At 41.6% G+C, this 20,442-nt stretch overlaps 2 protein-coding genes across 3 annotated transcripts in view; both read right to left on the reverse strand.

Moving 5' to 3' along the window:
* LOC116395294 (adapter molecule crk-like) overlaps positions 1 to 3,592 on the reverse strand; it is an 8,550-nt gene extending 4,958 nt beyond the window's left edge. Inside the window, exons 1-2 of the mRNA XM_031869059.1 lie at positions 2,953 to 3,592; positions 1,018 to 1,619 (exon numbers count right to left, since the gene is read on the reverse strand). Of these exons, the coding sequence (XP_031724919.1) occupies positions 1,018 to 1,619; positions 2,953 to 3,172 (822 nt within the window). The 5' untranslated portion in view covers positions 3,173 to 3,592. The remainder of the gene's footprint in view (positions 1 to 1,017; positions 1,620 to 2,952) is intronic.
* Positions 3,593 to 4,736: 1,144 nt separating this feature from the next.
* LOC116395240 (smoothelin-like protein 2) lies at positions 4,737 to 16,826 on the reverse strand. 2 transcript variants are annotated; one of them, XM_031868964.1, is made up of 14 exons: positions 15,213 to 16,826; positions 14,224 to 15,073; positions 10,698 to 10,758; positions 10,508 to 10,609; positions 9,232 to 9,381; positions 8,992 to 9,129; positions 7,893 to 7,934; positions 7,630 to 7,779; positions 7,435 to 7,497; positions 7,218 to 7,275; positions 6,959 to 7,093; positions 6,764 to 6,878; positions 6,306 to 6,457; positions 4,737 to 5,559 (listed from the first exon to the last, which is right to left on the reverse strand). In XM_031868964.1, exons 2-14 carry the CDS (start codon positions 14,743 to 14,745, stop codon positions 5,433 to 5,435), a joined length of 1,815 nt encoding a protein of 604 aa, XP_031724824.1. In that variant the 5' UTR covers positions 14,746 to 15,073; positions 15,213 to 16,826; the 3' UTR covers positions 4,737 to 5,432. The 2 variants fall into 2 exon arrangements, with proteins under 2 accessions (XP_031724824.1, XP_031724823.1); XM_031868963.1 differs by having other exon boundaries at positions 14,224 to 16,826.
* Positions 16,827 to 20,442: the final 3,616 nt, after the last annotated feature.

A 20,442-nucleotide genomic window follows, 5' to 3' on the forward strand; every position in this document is an offset into this window, starting at 1 on the left:
CTCTCTCTCTCTCTCTCTCTCTCTCTCTCTCTCTCTCTCTCTCTCTCACTCACACAGTCAGTCTTCCAACCGTTCATTCAAACAAAATGGTGGCATCCGTGTTTCTTGAGAAGACTCAGATAAACAGACGGGAATTTAAGAGCTGGCTGTGTTGAAAGTTGGTACCGTGTGTGTGGTAGATTTATTGCATTTACTCTAACAGTAAAACTACTCTTCCTGCAGCTCTTCCTGAGTTTACAACAGACCGACTGTACACATCACTGTGATGAAAACAAGTTGGGAGACTTTTGATAGAAGGAAGACACAACCACCATCAATATACCCAAGTATCCTGCATCAGAGCCATCACTAGCTACTGGCTAGCGTGTGAGCAGAAGTTCACAAGCTGAAATGACTTAAATAACATGAACAGAACGTGCATAACAATCCTTCTTTAGAGGCTGTAAACATTGAGTCTTTGAGTTGTAAGTCAGCATGTTAGGCTCATTAACCGTCAGCTTGTTAATAGCGAGACGGTCAAAGTGTGTGTGTGACGTGGAGACACTTGAGTTTAGATTACCGTGGGACGGCCTCAACAGATTATGCCAACCTCTCTTTATTAACCTCCCCTATCGTTTGCGTTTCAATACTAATCTGAGCAAACACTGTTTATCTGTTCCCTTAATACTAAAACAAGGCGGCTTGTTCCAGTGGGCTCCAGTGGTGATGAATGTACAATGTAACGCTCACATTAACCCAATGGGCCATAAAGAGACGAGTACACGAAGAGGTGCCATTGTAAAAAAAAAAGAAAAAAGGATCTGCGTCTGTCCTTCTCTATAGTGCCATCTCCACTGCCAGTGTCTTCGTGTGCGCTGTCAACTTGCATTTGTGAAGACACTTTGTGTGCACGATCACGTGCATGAGTAAGCCATTAACTAATCGGGACAATCTACACTGCCACAGCTGAGACGCACATGGAGAAAACAGAATAGAAGGCCAGCCGTGGAGAACATGAATGGCGGGTGGGATTGCTACCTCCAGAGCGAGTGCCGTCTTGTCGTAGGCGTTGGGCACCCTCTTCTGAATGGCTCGGGCGTAGACGGGCCCGTTCTGTAGGTTAGGAAGCTGGGCGTTGACCACGGGCTGAGCGTACTGGCCGGGGTCCCCCAGAGGGTTGGTCTGAGGGCCACCTGTTGCGTCTGTGCTGCCCACCACCCCTCCCACTTGCCCCCCCTGTCCACTCCCCACAACAGGGGGACCCAGGCCGGTAGCGGTGGGCGAGGAGGGCCGGTACTTCTCCACGTAGGGCACGGGGATCATGCCGGCTCGGCCCTCCTGGTTGGCTGCGTTCCACCACTGATCCTCTGGCTTCTCCAGCACCCGCAGGATGTCCCCCCTGCGGAAGGGGAGGTCCTCCTCGTCGTTACCCGGGAAGTCAAATAGCGCTCGGACAAACTCCGCCTCGTCCGGCTGCAGCGGGGCGCCAGCAGAGGCGCTGACGAATCCCGTGTGCTTGGCCTTGTTGATGGGCTCTATGAGTGTGGTGGTGTCCAGGTAGTGGATCTTATAAAACTCCAGCAGGGCTGGCAGCGCCTCAAACTCCTGATCCCCGATCCGAAACCGAGGGGGAGCCAAACCTGGCAGAGAAAGGGTGACATTGTTAGTTTGTTAAAGTAAAAAATAAAAACAAAGAAATCAACAATCAAACAAATACCAATGCTCTTGGGCAGATCAACAGCGGCCACACTTACTGACAGGCTTGCTCTAACTTTGAATTCACATAACTGGATTAATTACACACTGAGAAGTGCAACCAAAGAGTGTTGTTTGGAGAGACTACCATAAAGCAATCGTGCTCATTGATTAATACAACCAAAGATAATAAAAACATCTATCTCTCCATTGTATTGCCCAATCCTTTCAAAATGTGTTACAAAATGGAGTGCCAATAGCCCGCACAACTCTGCAAACAGGTTTGTGTGCACATCATACTGTTAGTTTCTGTTTTAAACTCTGGCACCATGTTTTCCTCTAGTTCAAATAGATACTGGGTAATAGATACTGGGTACCTTTCATACCAATAATGGCTCACAATTGATGATTTTATTATAGGAGGACGAAGAAGAAAAAAAGACCCAATAATAAGGAAGCCCTGAAAGGACAAGAAGGATCACAGACATTCCAGAAGCGCCAAGCTGGCCAGTCATCCTCCAGTTGTGACACCCCAGTCTGCCCAGTTTCATTCAAACCCTGCAGCAGCAGCCCACCGTCCTGTTGCTTACACGAGGACCAAATATCGACTATATCCTCAGCCAGGAAAAAGTAATCAATGAAAAATAAAGCCCGATTGGTTGGTAGCTAGCTAGCTAATCGGCAAAGTAATACCAAACTCCATTTAAAAAGTAACTTACTTAACTTTACGTCACCCAAACAATGTATACAAAATTAGCGTTACGTTATGATGGACTTTATATTTTCATGTTCAGCTTTTACATCCGATACTTGAGGATTAACCAAAACAAGGCAACCTTAAGTCTAATTTCAGTCAAATGTTGCAACACTTTCAGACAGACTCCTCTGTAGCTAGCCTGTTAGCCAACGGCTACACGGTCCAACACACTCCGGTGGGCGGTATCGAGCAGTGTATTAAATCACATATAAAAGATCTCGCTTTTTGTTCCAAATCAGTGAATATTGTTTTATTAGATACGTGCCGATTTTGAGCGTATCTTCCGACAACACTGGGAATACTAAAACATATGTGATAATAGGCTTATATCTTCAGATTTACCAAGATCGAGTTAAATCGGTGAATTCATAAAGGGCGTCTGGCGTGGCTTGACGAGTGGAACGTAAATGGGGCTAAAATCAAAGCAATTCACTATGAAAATACACATTTTAACGTCAGTTTCAACGAGTGTAGCGGGTTCAGTCATATACCTTGCTACGTGACGAACAATTCAACGTTACCTGAGCCAGATTGCCGGTTGTTACTGATGCTGTTGATGATATAATGGGACACTTTGGAGTTCTCCGAGACGGACAGCACGTAGTCACCCGGGCTGGTGATGGAGTCTCTCACCAGAAACACGCCATGTCTCTGTCCCTGTAGAAGAGAAACGGCTTCCTGGCGGCTTAGCCTCCCCCAGTACCAGCTAGAGCGGTCTTCGGCATCAAAATTACCGGCCATGGCTGTGAAGTGAAATCCAGTCCGAGGCTTTGAGGCCTTTTCCCCTCGTCGCCTCTCCCTATCCGCAACTCATACAAAAAACTTTGGTTGACTAACGTTTCCCCGTGGAAAAAAAACGCTATAATACCACGATATTTTGAAACTTCCACGACTAATTTCAATTTTAAGAAGACGGAACTTCTGTTGCACCACGAAATCCTGATACTCGGACTGCTTAAACGTTTAAAATGACAAAAGAATGAATTCAAAACTAATGTGCAACAAGAAACTCCGGGACTGAAATGGCGGATCTAGGGAAAAGTTGACCTCATCTACCGGAAGGGATGCCTGGTCAATGGGAAGCGATGCAAAAAACACTGTAGATACGATACGACTCGACATCTTTTAAGATTACAGCACATTTAGCATGTCTTTAATCCAATAGTTTACTAACTAAACATATTTAAAATAACTTACAACAACGTGGTGGGTTAAAGCAACCTTTTTGAAAAGCTCTCTGTAAATGTTCTAACCACTTTGAGGCCGTAAACGCACCATAATAAAACTTTTCTGCAGATTTTTTTGTTGTTGCTCCTATTTAGCTTTTAAACAGTTTAACACAGCATTTTGTGAGTCTAATGTAAGGTTTTTGTTTTACACGAAAGCAAACATTGTGATGTCAAACACGAACCAAAAAAATGCAAGAAGTTGTGATCTCAAATTGACTTGTGAGAGCGTCAAAACCAAAAGTTTAAAGTGACAACTGATGTGAACACTATTACGATATAGTAACATACCTGAAACAATTGAAACTGAAAGTTCCCCCCCCTAATATTTTATTTCTCTCATGGAATAATTTATTGCATAATCTAAACACACATGCAGGGAGGGGAAATTAACATAGTTAAAATGAAGATTTGTTAAGTAAAAGAAATAATGAAAATCATTATATAGTATATCAGTAACCTTCTGCACTACATGCATTCTACCAGTAGATGGCAACAAACACTGTTATAAAGTATGGAGCTTCATTTAATTAACGTATTATTTCTGACACAGTTTGCAGGAAAATCTAAATTTAAAAAAAGTTTAATTTGACATGACGGCCAAAAACTCATAATCTCTATTAAAATGCATTTTCATGTGATTATAAGTTGCTCCAAGTTGTCATTGTTTGCTTAAGGAAAGTGAAAATATATCATTAAACCTATGCAAGACGAACACAAAACATTGTAAATAAATGTTCACTTTACATTAAACAAACAATGAGCACTTGGATATATTTATAGTCACATTACAATGCATTACAAGGGATTATAATACTTTATAAAAAATGATCAGAATGTACTACAACAATGGGAATTATAAGACACTATTATCTCTGCAAAAACAAATGTCAGTGTGTAAACAGATATTCAGAAGTATTATGATAAGTGACCTTATAAGTCATGATATAATGCTTCATAATGTGTTATGATTATTGTTATAAAGAATTCTAAATATGAATGAGTTCTTATAATTAAGCAGAATGAGCAGAATATCACACATTATATGTTTATAAAGAAATATGAGCGTCACAGGAAGGGCTACCAAAATGAACTGCAATCTATGTTGGTGTCAAGCCAACGACTATCTCTGGCATCGTCCATTGAAAGAGTTACACTCACACTCCACCTCTTAATAGTCTTGCTCTGCAAGTTCGCCACAATGATGTAAAAACTTCACACTAAAAATGAAAATTATTAGAAAATAGCTTTATTTCGCCACATTGCAAGACTCAGGCAAGACTCTTATTGTTACTGGAGCATCTCTGCGCTGGTTCATAACTCTTTGGTTTGTAAAGATTGCTCATGTTGCCAAACACTGATTGGTCAACAGCAGCTGCCAGCTATCACAAGCTAGTTTTAAAAAGAGTGTTAATCTTCCCTTCTTTAACTGCAGCATTGTTATTGATTTTGAGAACTACATAAAAACCAACATGCATCTTGTAAAGCCACACATGTCACAATACATGTTATAAGAAGCTGCATTTTAAGAATCAAAGTCAGTCAACCACAAATTCTAAAGGAAATGGGGCAAACTGGTGATTGCACACATACAGTATAAAACTGATTTGGCAGAGAAAAAACATTTGTCTAACACTAAAGTCTGTGTTTATGTGATTCAACAGTGGTTCTCTATTACTTTGCTTGGCAAGAGGCCGATTTTGAGCTTATTCAAAGTGTTCATGACACACTGTGGTTACTAACATCTAGACTGGGTCATCTACTCTGATACAGAGTTACTCAAACTGCTTCAGGTGGCTGTAGAGGGACTGCACGTATGTAAACACACACATAGGGTCTGGCTTGTCCCCCATCTCCATCATGTCCTCCACCTCTATCAGACGGAGACAGTCAGCCTGCTCCCTGAAACGCAGAAGTATATAAAATGTATATAAAGTATGAAGAAGTCCAACAGATTTATCTATTAAAGACAACATAAATGCTGACATGAAGATGCGATCATTCAAAGCACATCCAAACATGTGCGCTCCAGCCAAGACTCTCTGTTCAGGTTTGAGAAGTCTTTTAGTTCATACAAGTCAAGTCCATGTAAAGTCCCCAGTCAATGGTCTTATCACAAAAGTCCGACTTTTTTAGGAAAGTTGCTTATTTGCCTTCTAGTAGAGAGTAATATGAGAAACTTGATACCATCTGTTTATTATATTAGCTTAGCTTAGCACAGAGACTGGAAACAGGTGGGAACAGCTAGCCTGGCTCTGTGCATAGGTAAAAAAATCCCCCGACTAGCTACTCTAAAGCTCACGTTATATATCTTCTTTTAATCAGTACAACTGTACGGAGTGTAAAAATGACAATTTGGTTATGTGTTCTGTGTTCTGTGCCTGGCCAGTTAAATTAAAGTCTTGCTTTAATGTAAATCTTGGCCGTGCTGTACTGTCCTACAGACAAAGTGTTGCACCTGTTTGATTCAATGTTGAATGTCCAAATACTGGCTGAGAGACTACCAGTCAACTAAACCGTGGCACTTTTTAAAAATGTTAAAAATATCACCCAGGTACCTCGAATTTGAGTGCAGATGTACTTCAGTGTAATCAAAGTGTACGCTCACTCACTCACAGCCTCACACAGTCAATCTTAGCCATGCTTACTCGGCGGTGCTGAAGGCCAGCTGGAGGTTCTGTTTGCGGTTTGCAGCTTCCAGCGTGTTGTAATCAAAGTCCAGAGGGAAGAACGAGTGAACCAGAGCACAGAAAGCCATCCCGTTACTCCAGCTGGACGAGAAGTTCTGGATATCTATGTTCTGAAAGAAAGACAGTAACGTCATCACACTAAATACTTCATGTAGTTTATTTTCATTCAGTTCTTGAGTCACACTTAAATTGTATTTCTTGTCATAATATCAGTCCAGTGTGAGATAAGGGGGAAGCGTCTTTAAGCTAATTCATCATCTTTTTGCGCTTTTTCCCATTTTCTCTTATTTTGACATTCCTATTCTAGCTATTGCCAAAGTTGTCATGCAATTGAAGATCTTTACATAGCAAATATAAGTTTGCTGCTATATCAATGCTCTGAATATAGTGTTTAGCACCTTTATTTAGAGTCATACCTGATAGCCAATGGTTTTTGAGCGGCACCACTCCAGGAGAATCTGTTTTATACCACTGGCGCTGGACGCTCCAAAACTCTGAGAGCGCTTCAGTTTAGGTTTGGAATCCTTTGGTCTACTCAACAGAAATGCAAATATGACAACATGTCATTGACTATTATGAATTAGCACGATATGGAAAGTATTTTAAATTACTTTATAGGCTCTGAGTTCATCCTCTCAAAGAGCGCCCTCTTGGCCTGAGCCCCATTGAGCCCCCCTGAGCGTGGAAGCGTTTGGGATTTCATCACATCCTGCTTGAACTCGACTCCCCCTATCTTGTTCGCCTTCCTTTGGAGAAACAGTGGACAACAGACACAATTACATTTCGACTGAAACTGCCAAAAGGCATCAAACAACAGTCAACAGTAAGTTTGTTTCATGTTACAAAACACGATTCATGGTCGTGACTTACTTGTCCAAATTTGGTGAGAAACCAGATTTTATGATTGATTTGGAGGGCAGCAATTTTTCTGCAAAAACAGGAAGTCATAGTGAACAAGAGAGATGGCATGAGATAGATTAGAAAGAGAAAGAAACAACACACAACCCCAAACAATAAAAAAACTACAACTAATAGATTGTAATACTTGCACATACTGTTATAAACAGTACTGTTTACTGTATTTTACCTGCAGGCTGAGGAAAGCTCACACTTCTCTTCAGACTGGGACTGGGTGTCTTGAGAATAGGTGCTGAATAGATATGGTGAGACAAAAACAACAAGGGTAAAAGTGGAGAAAGAAATCTTTAAAAAATATGGAAACTGAAAACAAGCTGTGACTTTTATTTTAGAGACAGATCCTTGTATCCTTGGTTGAACTCACCTCTCTTAAAGGGATACTCCCCAGATTTTACTACGGTGTCCTGTGATGCTGAGAGACTCGGGGACGGTCCTGTTCTAGCAGACAATGAAGACTCCGTGTTGGGTTTGCTCATAGCCAAAGGAGGCAAGTGTGGCTTGGTTTCAGTGACGTCTAAAGAGAGAAAGCACACGAATATCCAATTCCCAAAAATCGTTAAGTCTTGCTTTGATTTTAAGATATCTGAGCAGAAAAAAAACCCAATATTGTAGCATTGTACTACTCACCACGTCTAAATGGTGAGCTTAGCTCCTTTGTTCCAAACGTACCTGCACAAGTGAAAATGGAATATAATAATAAGTGTTAAGGAAAAGGGAGTAACTGGAGTAAAAATACAAACGTGCAGAAAAAAATACCCTATGAAAATTAAAAAAATTTAAATTTTTATTTTCAGCAAAATATACTTAATGTATAGTATCAATAGTAAAAGGGCTCATTATGCAGGCTCCTTTCAAAATGTTACTCTATATTATTATAGAATATACAGTAATTCTAGTGTAGAGTATTTTAATGTTATAGTTTGTCAATGTGGAGCCAATTTCCCAGACGTTGCGTACCCCTGGGTGAATTACTAGTATAGTACTGCATCATTTGTTATAAGCATAGCATTTCTTTGAGTGTATATTAACTATCCATGTCAAATAAATGTAGTGGAGTAAAAAGTATAATATTTCCCTCTAAAATGTAGTGGATGGTTTACTGAACAGGCCTACTGGGAAGTGTAACAGCAAAATGTCACTCGAAGAGACGCATACCAATCAGGAAGAAATGCAAGATTACCACAAGAAACATAAAAGGACTAGAAAGAGACCCAAAGACACTACAAAGAGACACAAAACGACCACAAAGAGACACAAAAACACCACAAAGACACAAAAACACCACAAAGAGACACAAAACAGCAACAAAAAGAGGCAAAAGCATCACAGAGTCTATGTTTTGCTCCTATGTACAAAAGATGGTGAAGCTTTTTGCATGTTTGTGCCCTGAGACATGAGTAGAAATATAAAGTAGCAGAAAATGGAAATACTCAAGTAAAGCACAAGTATGAACAATACTTGAGTAAATGTCCATAGATACATTCTACCGCTAACAAAGAGGTTGCAATGGTGTTCTGAGTACAGTAGTTAAAGGGTGTTACTAGTTGGGTGGTAGTACTTATGTCACTGTTGTCAGACATGTCTATCATTTACTAATGTGCAGACAGTTATAAGGCCTAATACTTTCGAGGATCAAATTGTATGAATGCATCCCAATAGTCTGTAGTGACATTAAACAAAAGACCTACTCGCTGGCCTCTTATAAAAGAATATTCCCCCGCTTCACCTGATGGAGCCTCTGCTGTAGAATGAGCAGCCGCTTTAGGCGCCAATGCTGGAGACTGGGCAGGTTTGGTGGCAACCAGACCCTCTGGTTTGGTTGTCATTGCAGTGACGGGAAGATGGGGCCTCGGTTCATCAGCGTCTGAAAAAGAGAGAACCTGAATAGTTGAGATTTTAAGTAATGGGGTTTGGTTACACTGGCAGAGCAGATTGTGACAGAAACAGAAAGAGATTTCTCTCTCACCACATTTAGCAGGAGACTCTACTGGTTTTACTGGAGTTTCTTTGGGCGCTGAGGCAGGAGACTGTGGGACAGCTGGAGCGTCAGAGCTGGGTTTCAGCATTGTAGAGACGGGACGATGAGGTTTGGTCAGAAGACCTGATTCTTCTTGATCTGTAAGGAAAAGAAGATCAATTGAATACAGTCATTCAATAAATCGCATTCTTAAAACAGAAGAGCACTCGAAGAGCGCAGACCTCCACCAAGTCCATGGCCCATCTCGCAGTGTTCACAAAAGTGAAAAAAAAAATCATTGGTGTATCCACCTCGGTATTTGGATCTGCACCAACATTGAATGGGTTCTTCCTTGGCCCGTGCTACAACTTCCCACTAAGTTTGATGAAAATCAGGCCAGTAGTTTATCTTTAATATTGCTGACAAACAAACAAACTGATAGTAACGATCAAAGACAGAGATGGCACTAGATTTCTATATAAAGAAATCATTGCAGGTACAAACAATGTCAGCGTGTATGAATGAACATTTGTAATTGTTTGCAATTACATAGCAACACACAGCAATAATGTAACCGCGTGATAAATTAGAGGTTATCATTTTAAAGTTGTATTTTTGATATTGTATCAAAAGACTTGAATCATTCTGGAGAAAAAAACTGAAAGCTTGAATTTTTCCAGTCTGATCTTAATTTCATGACACAGGAACATCTTTCTGGACATAATGTTTTATCCTTTCATCTGTTGCTGCAACAGTGTCCCCATGTGGAGCTTTAAGGCTCCGTGCGATTCAGGAGTGAAGTTGCAGTGAACTTTTCATTTGGTTCGGTGAGCTTTCACACTCTACTTTGTCTGTTGAATAGAAATATCAGACTGAAACTTCCCAGAAATAAGGGAGCTTCATTCTGCTAAATAACGTAAACACTTCCGTGTTTTTTGTGCGTGACCACCAGCAGCACGGTGTTATCGTTGAGGGCTTTCACCTCCTCATTTGACCACGGCCGTCCATGACATTTCTCACACCATTTCTCTCGCTGCCTGACTCGATGTTGATCCCGTGCGTGACAAAGTGTGCACTCACCTTTAACCCACAACGCATTGCGTTCTTAACTTAAGTGAACTGAACTCCAGTAAACTTGGAAGCCAGAGCTTTCACACAACCCCAAACCAATCAGTTAAAAATGGAACAAAAAGCTCAGGTGTCAAAAGCACCCTTAAACTCATCTAGCACAAAAAACAAAAAAACATAAAATGAACTTGTAAAACACGTAAAGGAATCAACTGACCAGACATGTTGAGGGTTTCCAAGGTATATTTAGAAGAGTTAGTGACAGCAGAGGTCTCTGTGCTTAGTTTTGTGATGACTGTGAGAGGCTGCTGGGAGATTTCTGAGGAGACACAAACAAACACAACCAAAGGTGAGGCTTGTCAGCTTGTGGGGTTAAATGTGTGGAACTTCTCAGGTCATCCACCTACCTGGGTTCCCATCCTCTTGTGCAGTTGTGGCAAAATGTGTCTCTCCTTTTGCATCAGTGCCCTGATCGGTAAAGACAAGACGTACAAAACATGCAATTCTATTATTTATTTACTTGGTCATGACAGTTAAATAATATGCCGGTGGCTGATGCAAGTGGGAGGGGATAGGGGCTAATAATCTACCCAAAAACCTGGTTTATTCGTTTTAAAACGACTGGTATGAATTGTACAAGGAATCCTATTTCCTTTGCCAGCCATTATCTCAGGATGAGGTATGCAAGACACGACACTAACTGCGCCTTTGTCTATTTATATATTTGTCGTAGCAACATCACTCATCGCATTGCTCACAGCAAACAAACAAAGATGGTTCTTTTTGTCTGTCAGACTGCTGTGGAGCTAAAATTAATTTTAAGGCCTTTATCCTCTGTGATAAATCTGTCAGTGTGTGTGTGTGTGTGTGCGTGTGTGCTCACTTCTCTAAATCTAACGTGGGATCTTCAGCTGTTAACAGCTGAAAGCTTCTCCTTAAATGACAGCTGAGGTGAACAAACCCATGTTCCCACTGAGACGCTATTTTAGATTTTGCAATCAGTCCTTTTGCGAGAGTTTCTGCTCCACTCTTCTTACATCCCAATATAGCCCCAAATGGATGCTTTGGAAATCGGGGAGTTGTTCAAGTGTATCAGCCTAAAGCTTGGCCTGTATTTGCCCCTTCCCCAACCCCTCTGCATTTTGCTTTCCAGAGACACGCAATAGAGCCGTTTCAGCTAGCCCGTCAACTGCTCGTCAAGAGGAGGATTAGCACTCCAGTGATCCCTGGGCTTCACAATAGCTCCGTAGGATAAGTGTGACTCTGTCTGACCCGATAAATCCTTTCAACCTCTGGCTGGGTTTACCTCCGGCTGGGTTTACCTCCGTATCACTTTGCCTCCTTCTTAGAAACATGCAGACATTCCTTTGTAGGCAACCGACAAACACACTAAGATACGGGACGACCGTGGCTCACTGTGTTAAGAGGGTTGTCTGGGAGCTGGAAGGTCAACAGTTTGATCCTCAACTGGGACGTGTCGTAGTGTACCTGAGCAATACACTGAACCCCAGGCTCCCTGGGTGCCTGTCATTGGCAGCCCACTGCTCCCTATATACAGGGATGGGTCAAATGCAGATCCCTTAAAGGGATCAATATAGTATAAAAAATTAAATATGTTTTTGTTTTGTCTTTTTTTTTAATCACCGTTGATAAATGACCAGGAAGACACAGTGAAATGAAACATAACCCGTTTCACCTTTCCACCTGCACATTTCATACATTTGACCACTTTTTATTTTTCAAATCTAAAATTCCCATTAAATTAATTCCATGTCCTAAGACTGCATTTGGATACTGGTACCTCTAATAATGATATTAACAATGGACTAAAGGATCACTTGTATGTGAGAGACGTTGCTGCTGTTCCCCTCAAATCTACGGAGCGTTTTAGCACCTTTCGGTTCACCGTTTTCGCTTTACGGTGCACAGCTTTACTGTTTGATTCAGTCTCACGGTTCTCCTCGGACTATATAAAACACCTGACCTTAAAACTCACTCTACTCTACCAGTCCAGCACCAAATGGCAGACAGACAAAGATAACAACGAGCAGTTGAACAACATAGTGGAGTATTGAGCAGCTACAGAGCCAGGTGTTTCTCAGGAGTTGGTGGAGACCAAAAACGGAGTTTAAAGAAGAGTGTATATTGGACTTATACTTTGAACACAGGTTTATAACAAATGTCCCCTTGGGGATGAATAAAGTATACATCTATCTATCTATCTTATACAACAACTTTATATAATAACAGAGATTTTAGGGAGCTGGCAACTATTGGTCATTGGTGGTACATCTTGCCATTGGCTTCAGCTTGGTGACAACATGAGACCAGACCAAATATTAAAAAATATTAAAGGAAGATGATGTTGAATGTGAAAATGATGAAGCAGAGTATTAGGTGATGAATCAGAGGGCTATCTTGGTACTGGGGGGGGGGGGATTGACTGTGGTACGTCAGAGGGAGGGTTGACGGGTTGGAGAAGACCCGGTGATTTCAGCGGAGAGGAATGTTGGCAGGGTGTGCGTTTTGACAGGACAGCTGTTTGTCCATCTCAGGGTGTTATTGACGGGGACGTAGACGCAAGTCAACTTTCCATTCGGAGATTTGAGACTTGGATTTGATGGCAAGCAAGATTCCGGAGCGATTAGGGGAGAGTGATTTATTATATACCTATCTTATGTGTGAGTGAGCACAGGAGTTACGGCACAACACAATATGTGTACTACAGGCACTGTTGTACAGGCATGTAGTATAGTATGTTTGTCGGGTAATGCTCTATGTCGACTGTGGATCTGACTTTATTTCCAAAATTTTCAGGACTTCTTTGCCTGAGCAGATAACGGCTCCAGTGCTGAAGCTCAGTCCCAAATCAAAGACCCCAAAATACATGTGCCCTTTGGAGGACCTGCTGTTGTAAAAGCAGGACATGAGCACAAGAGTTGGGGGGGGTAGGAAAGGTGGAAGGGTGCAAGCAATGCTTGTGCTGGTGGGGTTGTTGTTTGGGCCAATGTAAAGAAATAACCACCGTAATGGTGATAATTTGAATATTCAAGGTATATAATGCTTGATATTGTATTATTATTTGATATAGGAAGTGGTGCAGAGCCTTTGCAGCAGTGCTGTTACCACAGCTGCTAATAAATGTGTGAAACTGAAGTCAGAGGTTAAATATATATTATATATTTATTATAATATAATAAATATAATACAGTTAATATAGGTTTTTCATGAATTAGGAAAGCTCGTAGGTTTGAACATATGGATTATTTTTGGGAAACAGCAGTTTTCATTTCACTATAAAGGATATAGTTGCTTACAGCCATATTCTTTGGGTTGGTGATCTTTTATGACATTTTGAAGACTCATGCCGGACAATAGCAAAATTTTGAGAAGTGAGAGTTTTGACGAGCGCAATTAACCTGGGACGGGAGGTCGGACAGTTTCGTGTTACAGAGCTGCCAAGGCTCGTTGGCATTGTAGGCTGCTATAGAATCGGTACAGTAAAATGGGGTTGTTTTCAGACAGACTTTAGAACTGCGTGTAAAAAAAAAAAGAAGAAGTAAACTTTAATGCGGCCGAATGTAAAGTTATTGAAAACAGACCGCCATGGTCTAGTGTCTAATTAAATTGGTGATCTAGATTCTTATAAGTGATTACTTTTGTGCCTTTTCAAGTAAAGTTGTGCACTGTACTAAGAAGTCGCGTGCATAATTACTGCATGAATATCTTATTTATTCACTTGTTAATTTAGTAGAGCATCACCCAATCCAAGGTGGAAGTTAGAGAGAGGTCTACCCAAGTCCCTCACAGGTGCATCATTTCTTGGGGACCAGGTTCATCTACACCTTACACCTCTTGATCACCCAATCTTCATTCCTCTCTTTGTCGTAACAGTCTTTATTCTGTGAATTGTATTATCTGTAGAGTACTCACATTGATTTCAGCATGTCTCTTTGCTCTCCATGGATGAGGGGCTGGGGTGTTGCTGGGTGCAGCAGCAGCAGCAGTAGCAGCAGCATGGCTTGATCCTCCACTTGACCCTGATGTTTCAGAGTATGTGGAAGTGGACTGACGTGACTGGATATTCTCTGATCTTCCAGAGTAAACCAGCCCTCTCTGCCGTCCTCCTGGTTGCCCGTTCTCCATACTATCCTCCACGTTCTTCCCCTTCACTTCGGCAGGACCCCTCTCGATCTTTAGCCCGGAGAGACCCTCCACCAGGCGGCTGAGGGCCTCCAGCTTTGACCTGAGCTGCAGGTTCTCCTCCTGCAGCCTGGTCACCGCCTCGGCCAAGGGTCCGTTGGAAATGCACATCTCCTCGATCCTCTGCTCTGTGCGCTGCTTGAAGGCGCTTACGTCCACGTGCACCTCCCTTACGGCTGCTTGCAAAGTGGCCCTGAACTGCACCAGGGCCTCGCTTACCATTACCTCCTGAACACCCTGTGTGGCTTCCATGGCTCTTGTAGTGACCCTCACCACCCCTGAGATTCAAGTCAGATGAGTAATGGGGTGGTTGGTTCAAAGATCAATCAGAAACCAAACCTTCAGTCTCAATAGTCCTTTTTTCAGTTCGTTCTCCGATTCACGTCCTCAAAATGAAATTGATCAAATACTTTTTTTAAACTTCTACCAATTCCTTGCTTCAAAGATATCGGCCGTGTTCCATGCCAGTCCTTCAGTTAAGTTGGAGGTGCAGGAAGATCCCGAGGCGGCAACTCATTAAAGTCCCATCAAGCTCCACGAAGGACTTCTCTCAATGTGCGTATTCTCTCTCTCCTCTCATCTGGTCAAAGCAAGAGCGGTTGTTATTTATAAGTCGTGGAAAACTCACGCACAATGTCATTTTGGGAAATGAGATTACGTACTGCACGGGCAGATCAGGTTCTCAGTGCATGCAGGAGCAGAGGAATGGTCAAACTAACCTTTCAGAGGGGTCCAGTTGAAGTGTCAGACGACTGGTGGTGGTGCAGCTACTATTTGTTTCGTGGATGCTTTCCCCCTGCTGCCCCGGCCCAGTGTGTTGTCTAAGCTATCTGTGTCTCCTCGGCCTGGGAGCAACAGGTTTGCCTCTGTATTTTTGGACATAAAGGGGGCTGGAAAAGATCAAATGGGGGGGGGAGGAGCCAGGAATATTTAAACGTTTTTGTCTCTTTGCTGCTGGTAAGGCGGTTGCTAGATAGAGAGAGTCGAGTTTCCTACGGGTCAATTTCAAGGCATACAATTGTATCATGAAACTGACTTAAACAAGAAAATCACATTGGTAACAAGGGAGAAAACATTTTATTTACTCTAAAAATGTATTCACGTTTAGATTAAAGACAAATTAAGGCTTTCATTTTACTGCACCTCAAAGATTTTAAATTTTAAAATCTGAAGACCACCTAAAGATCTGAAGACCCTCTGGATGATTCTTATCTTAAATATTGTAAATGTCTTTATTGTGCCTTTCTTTACACGTGTTGTCAAATTGTCAAGTGAAATGTCCATTTTCATGCAATTTGCAGAGCACTGCACATTTCACCCAAATACCTGACAATAGGTAATTTCCCACAATTAAGCACTCCTTCCTTTTGGTTCCTTTTAATGTTGCATGCAGTTTAAAAAGAATATCGATGAATGTATACACCAGTAACATACAGTGCGTACTGAAGATGACCTTAAACATTAAAACAATCCTCATCAGCAACCTGTAAAGAGATTTTTAAAGCGGCTCATTAGGAGATCATATTATGCCTGGCGTCTAAACCATCTGATGTATTTGCTTCTACTAAAGTAAGTTATTATTTTTAGGTTGCTTTTCATGTGTAACATTTAAAAAAAATATGGTGCTTTGAAAGTGATTGTAACCGCATCATTCTACCCACAGATTTAAGCATGATCAGACAGTGTCAGATAAACAAATCAGAGAAGCAGGAGCGACCTTCACTCCACCGTCGTTCACTGCTCCCTTCAGCCTCCGACGTCATGTTGAGCCGGCAGTGCCTCTGGGTGGCCGGGACTTCACATTACAGCTCAACGAGGCAGCGAAGGCACCACGACCAGGCATAGACATCGAACACACGGTATTAAAAAAAAAAAAGAGGAGGAAGTACAAAAGCATGCAAGAAGAAAATGTCGATAATCTTTATTTAAGCAGACACAAATGATGACTGTGGTCTGTCGTCGTTCTCTGAAAGTTACTTGCTGCAAATTGTCCTCAAATTCCTTCATGATGGCCATCTGGATTTCATTCTCCCTCATCCTGACACCTTGTAACACCACATACATTGTATATTGTCTTACCGGCTACACAATGAGCTGCTCCACATTAAGTGGAGCAGCGGATTCAGGCGGTGATTCTCTGTAAGTTCATCAATAGCAGCAAACCCCTTTCACATTGTCATCTGATATAAAGAATATGGATAACAGGCGCTTTAAGTTTACTGTAACTGATAGCGCCAGCTTCCGTGTGAAATGAAATGGAGCAGATGAGACAAATGATCCCCCCCTCACAACAAAAGAAATGGGCTAAGATGAACACAATGTCAAAGGCCAAATGAAAGTGATTCAAGTGAGTTTCAGTGGCTTTAAAACAAGAATAAAAATAGATGTTGGTGGTGTGCAAAAACAGATGACAAGACAAGGAAAACAAAACAGTCTATCAAATCAAATTTATTGAATTTTAAAGGGGTGCTCTGAATTCACAAGTTCCAGCTACAGTAGATAACTCCTCCCACATCAATAGTTTTAAGCTATTTTGTAAAACAGTCCAGTCTATTTTCAGATTTCAGAAATTTCCTCAAAAAAAGGTCACGCTACAGAAAAAACCCCATGAAGACAGATGCATCAAATCTGATATGAATGTATGACAAATTAGAATGCTATCAAAAATAATGTGGGGCAGGAAGTGTTAAAGGTTGTGAAGGTGCTGCATTTAAGTCGCACCCAACGGAGGAACAGTGAGTGACATGGACAGCAGGTCAAGGGTCAAACCCAAATCTCCAAAACATTCACATCCAGTACAAAGACAGATGAAAGGTCCAAAACAACAGAAACACAGCAAACCTATTCACAACATGCCTATGCTTTAAGGGGGTTAAACCTCAAATAATGCATGTCCACTTAGAAAATAAACATCGTGGGATTTGCTTGATAATTTGAAAATATAGATAGCATATAGATATATCTGTAGAGGCCTTAATTTCATCAGAGTCAAAGGACAAGTTGTGTTCTCATCCGAGCAGTAAATGCATAGCAATCAATCAGTTAACATATGAATGATATGATTTTAAACAACTATGAGACTTTTCTTCATGATTGCAAGCAAACAAAAAAAATGTAATTCTGCCTCAGGATATGATTATAGTAAACGTGATAAATACAGCCACAACCTGTAAACACCGCCTGCCAACTTCGCTCCTTCACACGGACTCTTCTGGGCGTCTCTTTTTTTCACAAGGCACTGGAGACCAGATTTGGTTCACTGTCTCCACAGATCAAAATCAGTCCCAGCGACACGGCTTTCTCTTTTATTTCCGTTGTTTGCGGCGCTTAGAATTCAAGCTCATCAGACATCTGTACGATAAAACCTCTCTCTGTGCAGTTCACCAGCCTAATGCCGCATTCACATCATATCAGAAGAAATTAAACTTCTAAATATTGTTGCTACGTGTTTAAAAGACACCACTTTAGATCGTAGCACTACAGATCTCTGCTGTACTTTGCAGCCGACGACGAACAACAGATGTTTCCACGATGCCGGGATCAGACGCTATAAAGACGTGAAGAAACACGGCAGACTACACACTATGGACCCCCAGGACCATCGAGGTACCGGGGACCTTTCCTACACATGAAGTCACTGCTTTGTCTTTATTGTGCACGGAGGAGTGACCTGTGCTTCTCCGGGTCACCATTATGGTCGTAAATGTTGTCTAACTAGATGAGAGATGGCTTTAAAAATAAGAATTCTGACAGTGAGGCATCCCAGATTCATTTTGGTGTCCACGTTCCCATTCTATCCTTACTTAATACAAAGCATATCTGTTTGTAGTTTCGACTGTGTAATGCGAGACGTTTCTCAGTATAATCATTATGTAGGAGTTAAATGTCACCGTGACATACAGTAGATTTAAATGCACTGGGTGTGCGTTAGTGGACAATCAACTAAACCAGCTGTAAAATCGGCATTAAACCCTCAAGAGGAAACATCCAACTCCACGGTCACTCTCTGGGACCCGAAGACAAGACGTGAGACCGGAGGGTGGTTATGTTAATGAGAAGTGGGTCAATGAGTTATTAAGAGGAATCATCTACAGCCGGTCTAAAATAAAAACAAACTGAGAGGCAAATGGTTCTCTTCATCTCTCTACAGTTATTCTGATTAACTGCAGTTCCCGTCGGTCTTTGGTTTACCAACCCTTCGAAAGTTGACGTTATCACAAGCCACGACAGAAAGCATAAATACAAGACAAATATCGAAAACAAAAAGCTTTAAAAATATAATTTAGAACAGAAACAGCACACCATTCTAGTTGTGATCATGTTCAGAATCTCTCACACACACACACACACACACACACACACACACACACACACACACACACACACAGACACACACACACACGAGCAAACCCTGAGCAAAGAGGATGAATTTAAGACTTTCGATAAGAAGAATCTATCAAGTGACAAAAGAATACCTGTTGAGATCCGTGTGTCTCATAATTCCTACTGAGGGATTCACAGGTTCAGGATCAGACGCTGTCTATGTGGCGGTGATCCAGACTCCATGCGATGGAAATAATGTGACTCGTCTTCCAAATGAACGTTTAAAAGAACTATGCAGTCGGGTCAGTGTGTGTGATCAGATTAGACCAATTAAATCAGATGTTGCTTTTTATTATTATCAAATATCAGGTACCGGCAAGGCAGTGTCAAAAAATGATATGGGTGTTATTTTTTGTAAAGTATTGAAATTACATGTGAATTTTTGGACACAAGTCACTTACAAATATATATAATGTTGCTTTCTGAATTGCCAAGAGGGACACAATGAAAATAAAAGAATGAACTGCTTCGATGAAGAACATATTGAACAAAGAGAGGGAAACTTTGATGACCAAATTCAGGAAATTGTCACAGAAAAAGGGTGGAATGTTATATATTCTATATTTATTCCATGATGTCAAAGCTTAGCTTAGAGACTGCTCTTAAAATCTTAATGAACCTCACATTTAAACTCAGCCATTGGTCTATTTAACAGTTCCCACAGACATAAACATGACGGTCAGTCAGATGTGACAGTTTCCACGAGTGTCAAAAGTCCTGGGCAGTTGTGGGAGGTTAAAAGAACTTTCCAAAAAAAAAAATATCTAAGCATCAAGAGTGTCCCAACATGCTCGACTGTAAGGGTTTTAAAAGAGCTGCGACTGCGCCTCAGATAGTTTTGTGTCATGATGGTATGAAAGCTGTCTCAACGGCTTTTCTACCCGAGATAAAAATAGTGCGATCGAAATAATCCTGAACTCAAACTGTTAATAAAGCATTAAAACAACGCCACATGTCAGGTTGTTGTGTGAGGTCATGGCATGACGATGCAGATGTATGTAGCCGACTACACAGGAGACATGCACAGTTTAATGCCCGCACAGTCCGACTAATCCCAACGGGTCCTGCCTGTAAACTGCTGAGTGGACGAGCAGGTAATCCCGACGACAGATGGCAGCAGAGAGGAGGTGGAGGAGGAGGTGGTGGTGGGGGGGCTCGCTCTGCAACTTTCTGTCACTGCAGAGCACGTCAGCCCAGAGACGAGTTAAAAAAAGGAAACGGAGCAGTGCATGATGGGAGGATGGAAGGGAGGAAACAATAAGGATAAGAAATGACACGCAGCTTTTAGTCTCAAATTCAAAGATTAAAAATGGTCGACTGAAGTGACAACCTTTGGAGACTCATCAAAAGATGTTTGATGAATTCCAAACGGAAGTGTAACATCTTATGAATGTAAATCAAACTTCTTTAGGACGTAACGGCCATTTAACTTGCACCACCACGTATCTGGTGGGTGTGAGAGGCCAAGGGTGAACCGGCTGAAAGCGGCACAAAGAACCTGGGCTGCTTCCAGTGAGAAGTGGCCTGGTCAGCAACGGACAAAGAGAGAGAGAGGCCCGCACTCCG

Source organism: Anarrhichthys ocellatus, unplaced genomic scaffold, assembly GCF_004355925.1.
Source record: "Anarrhichthys ocellatus isolate YVR2014 unplaced genomic scaffold, GSC_Weel_1.0 scaffold45, whole genome shotgun sequence".
Lineage (NCBI taxonomy): Eukaryota > Metazoa > Chordata > Actinopteri > Perciformes > Anarhichadidae > Anarrhichthys > Anarrhichthys ocellatus.

Excerpts from the sequence above, each read along its gene's own strand:
- LOC116395240 (XM_031868964.1), bottom strand. The coding sequence starts at position 14,745 with ATGGAAGCCACACAGGGTGTTCAGGAGGTAATGGTAAGCGAGGCCCTG. Across the intron at positions 7,094-7,217 it reads TTCTCACCAAATTTGGACAA|GAAGGCGAACAAGATAGGGG; the intron begins GTAAGTCACGAC and ends GTTTCTCCAAAG. Across the intron at positions 6,879-6,958 it reads ATGAACTCAGAGCCTATAAA|ACCAAAGGATTCCAAACCTA; the intron begins GTAATTTAAAAT and ends TCTGTTGAGTAG.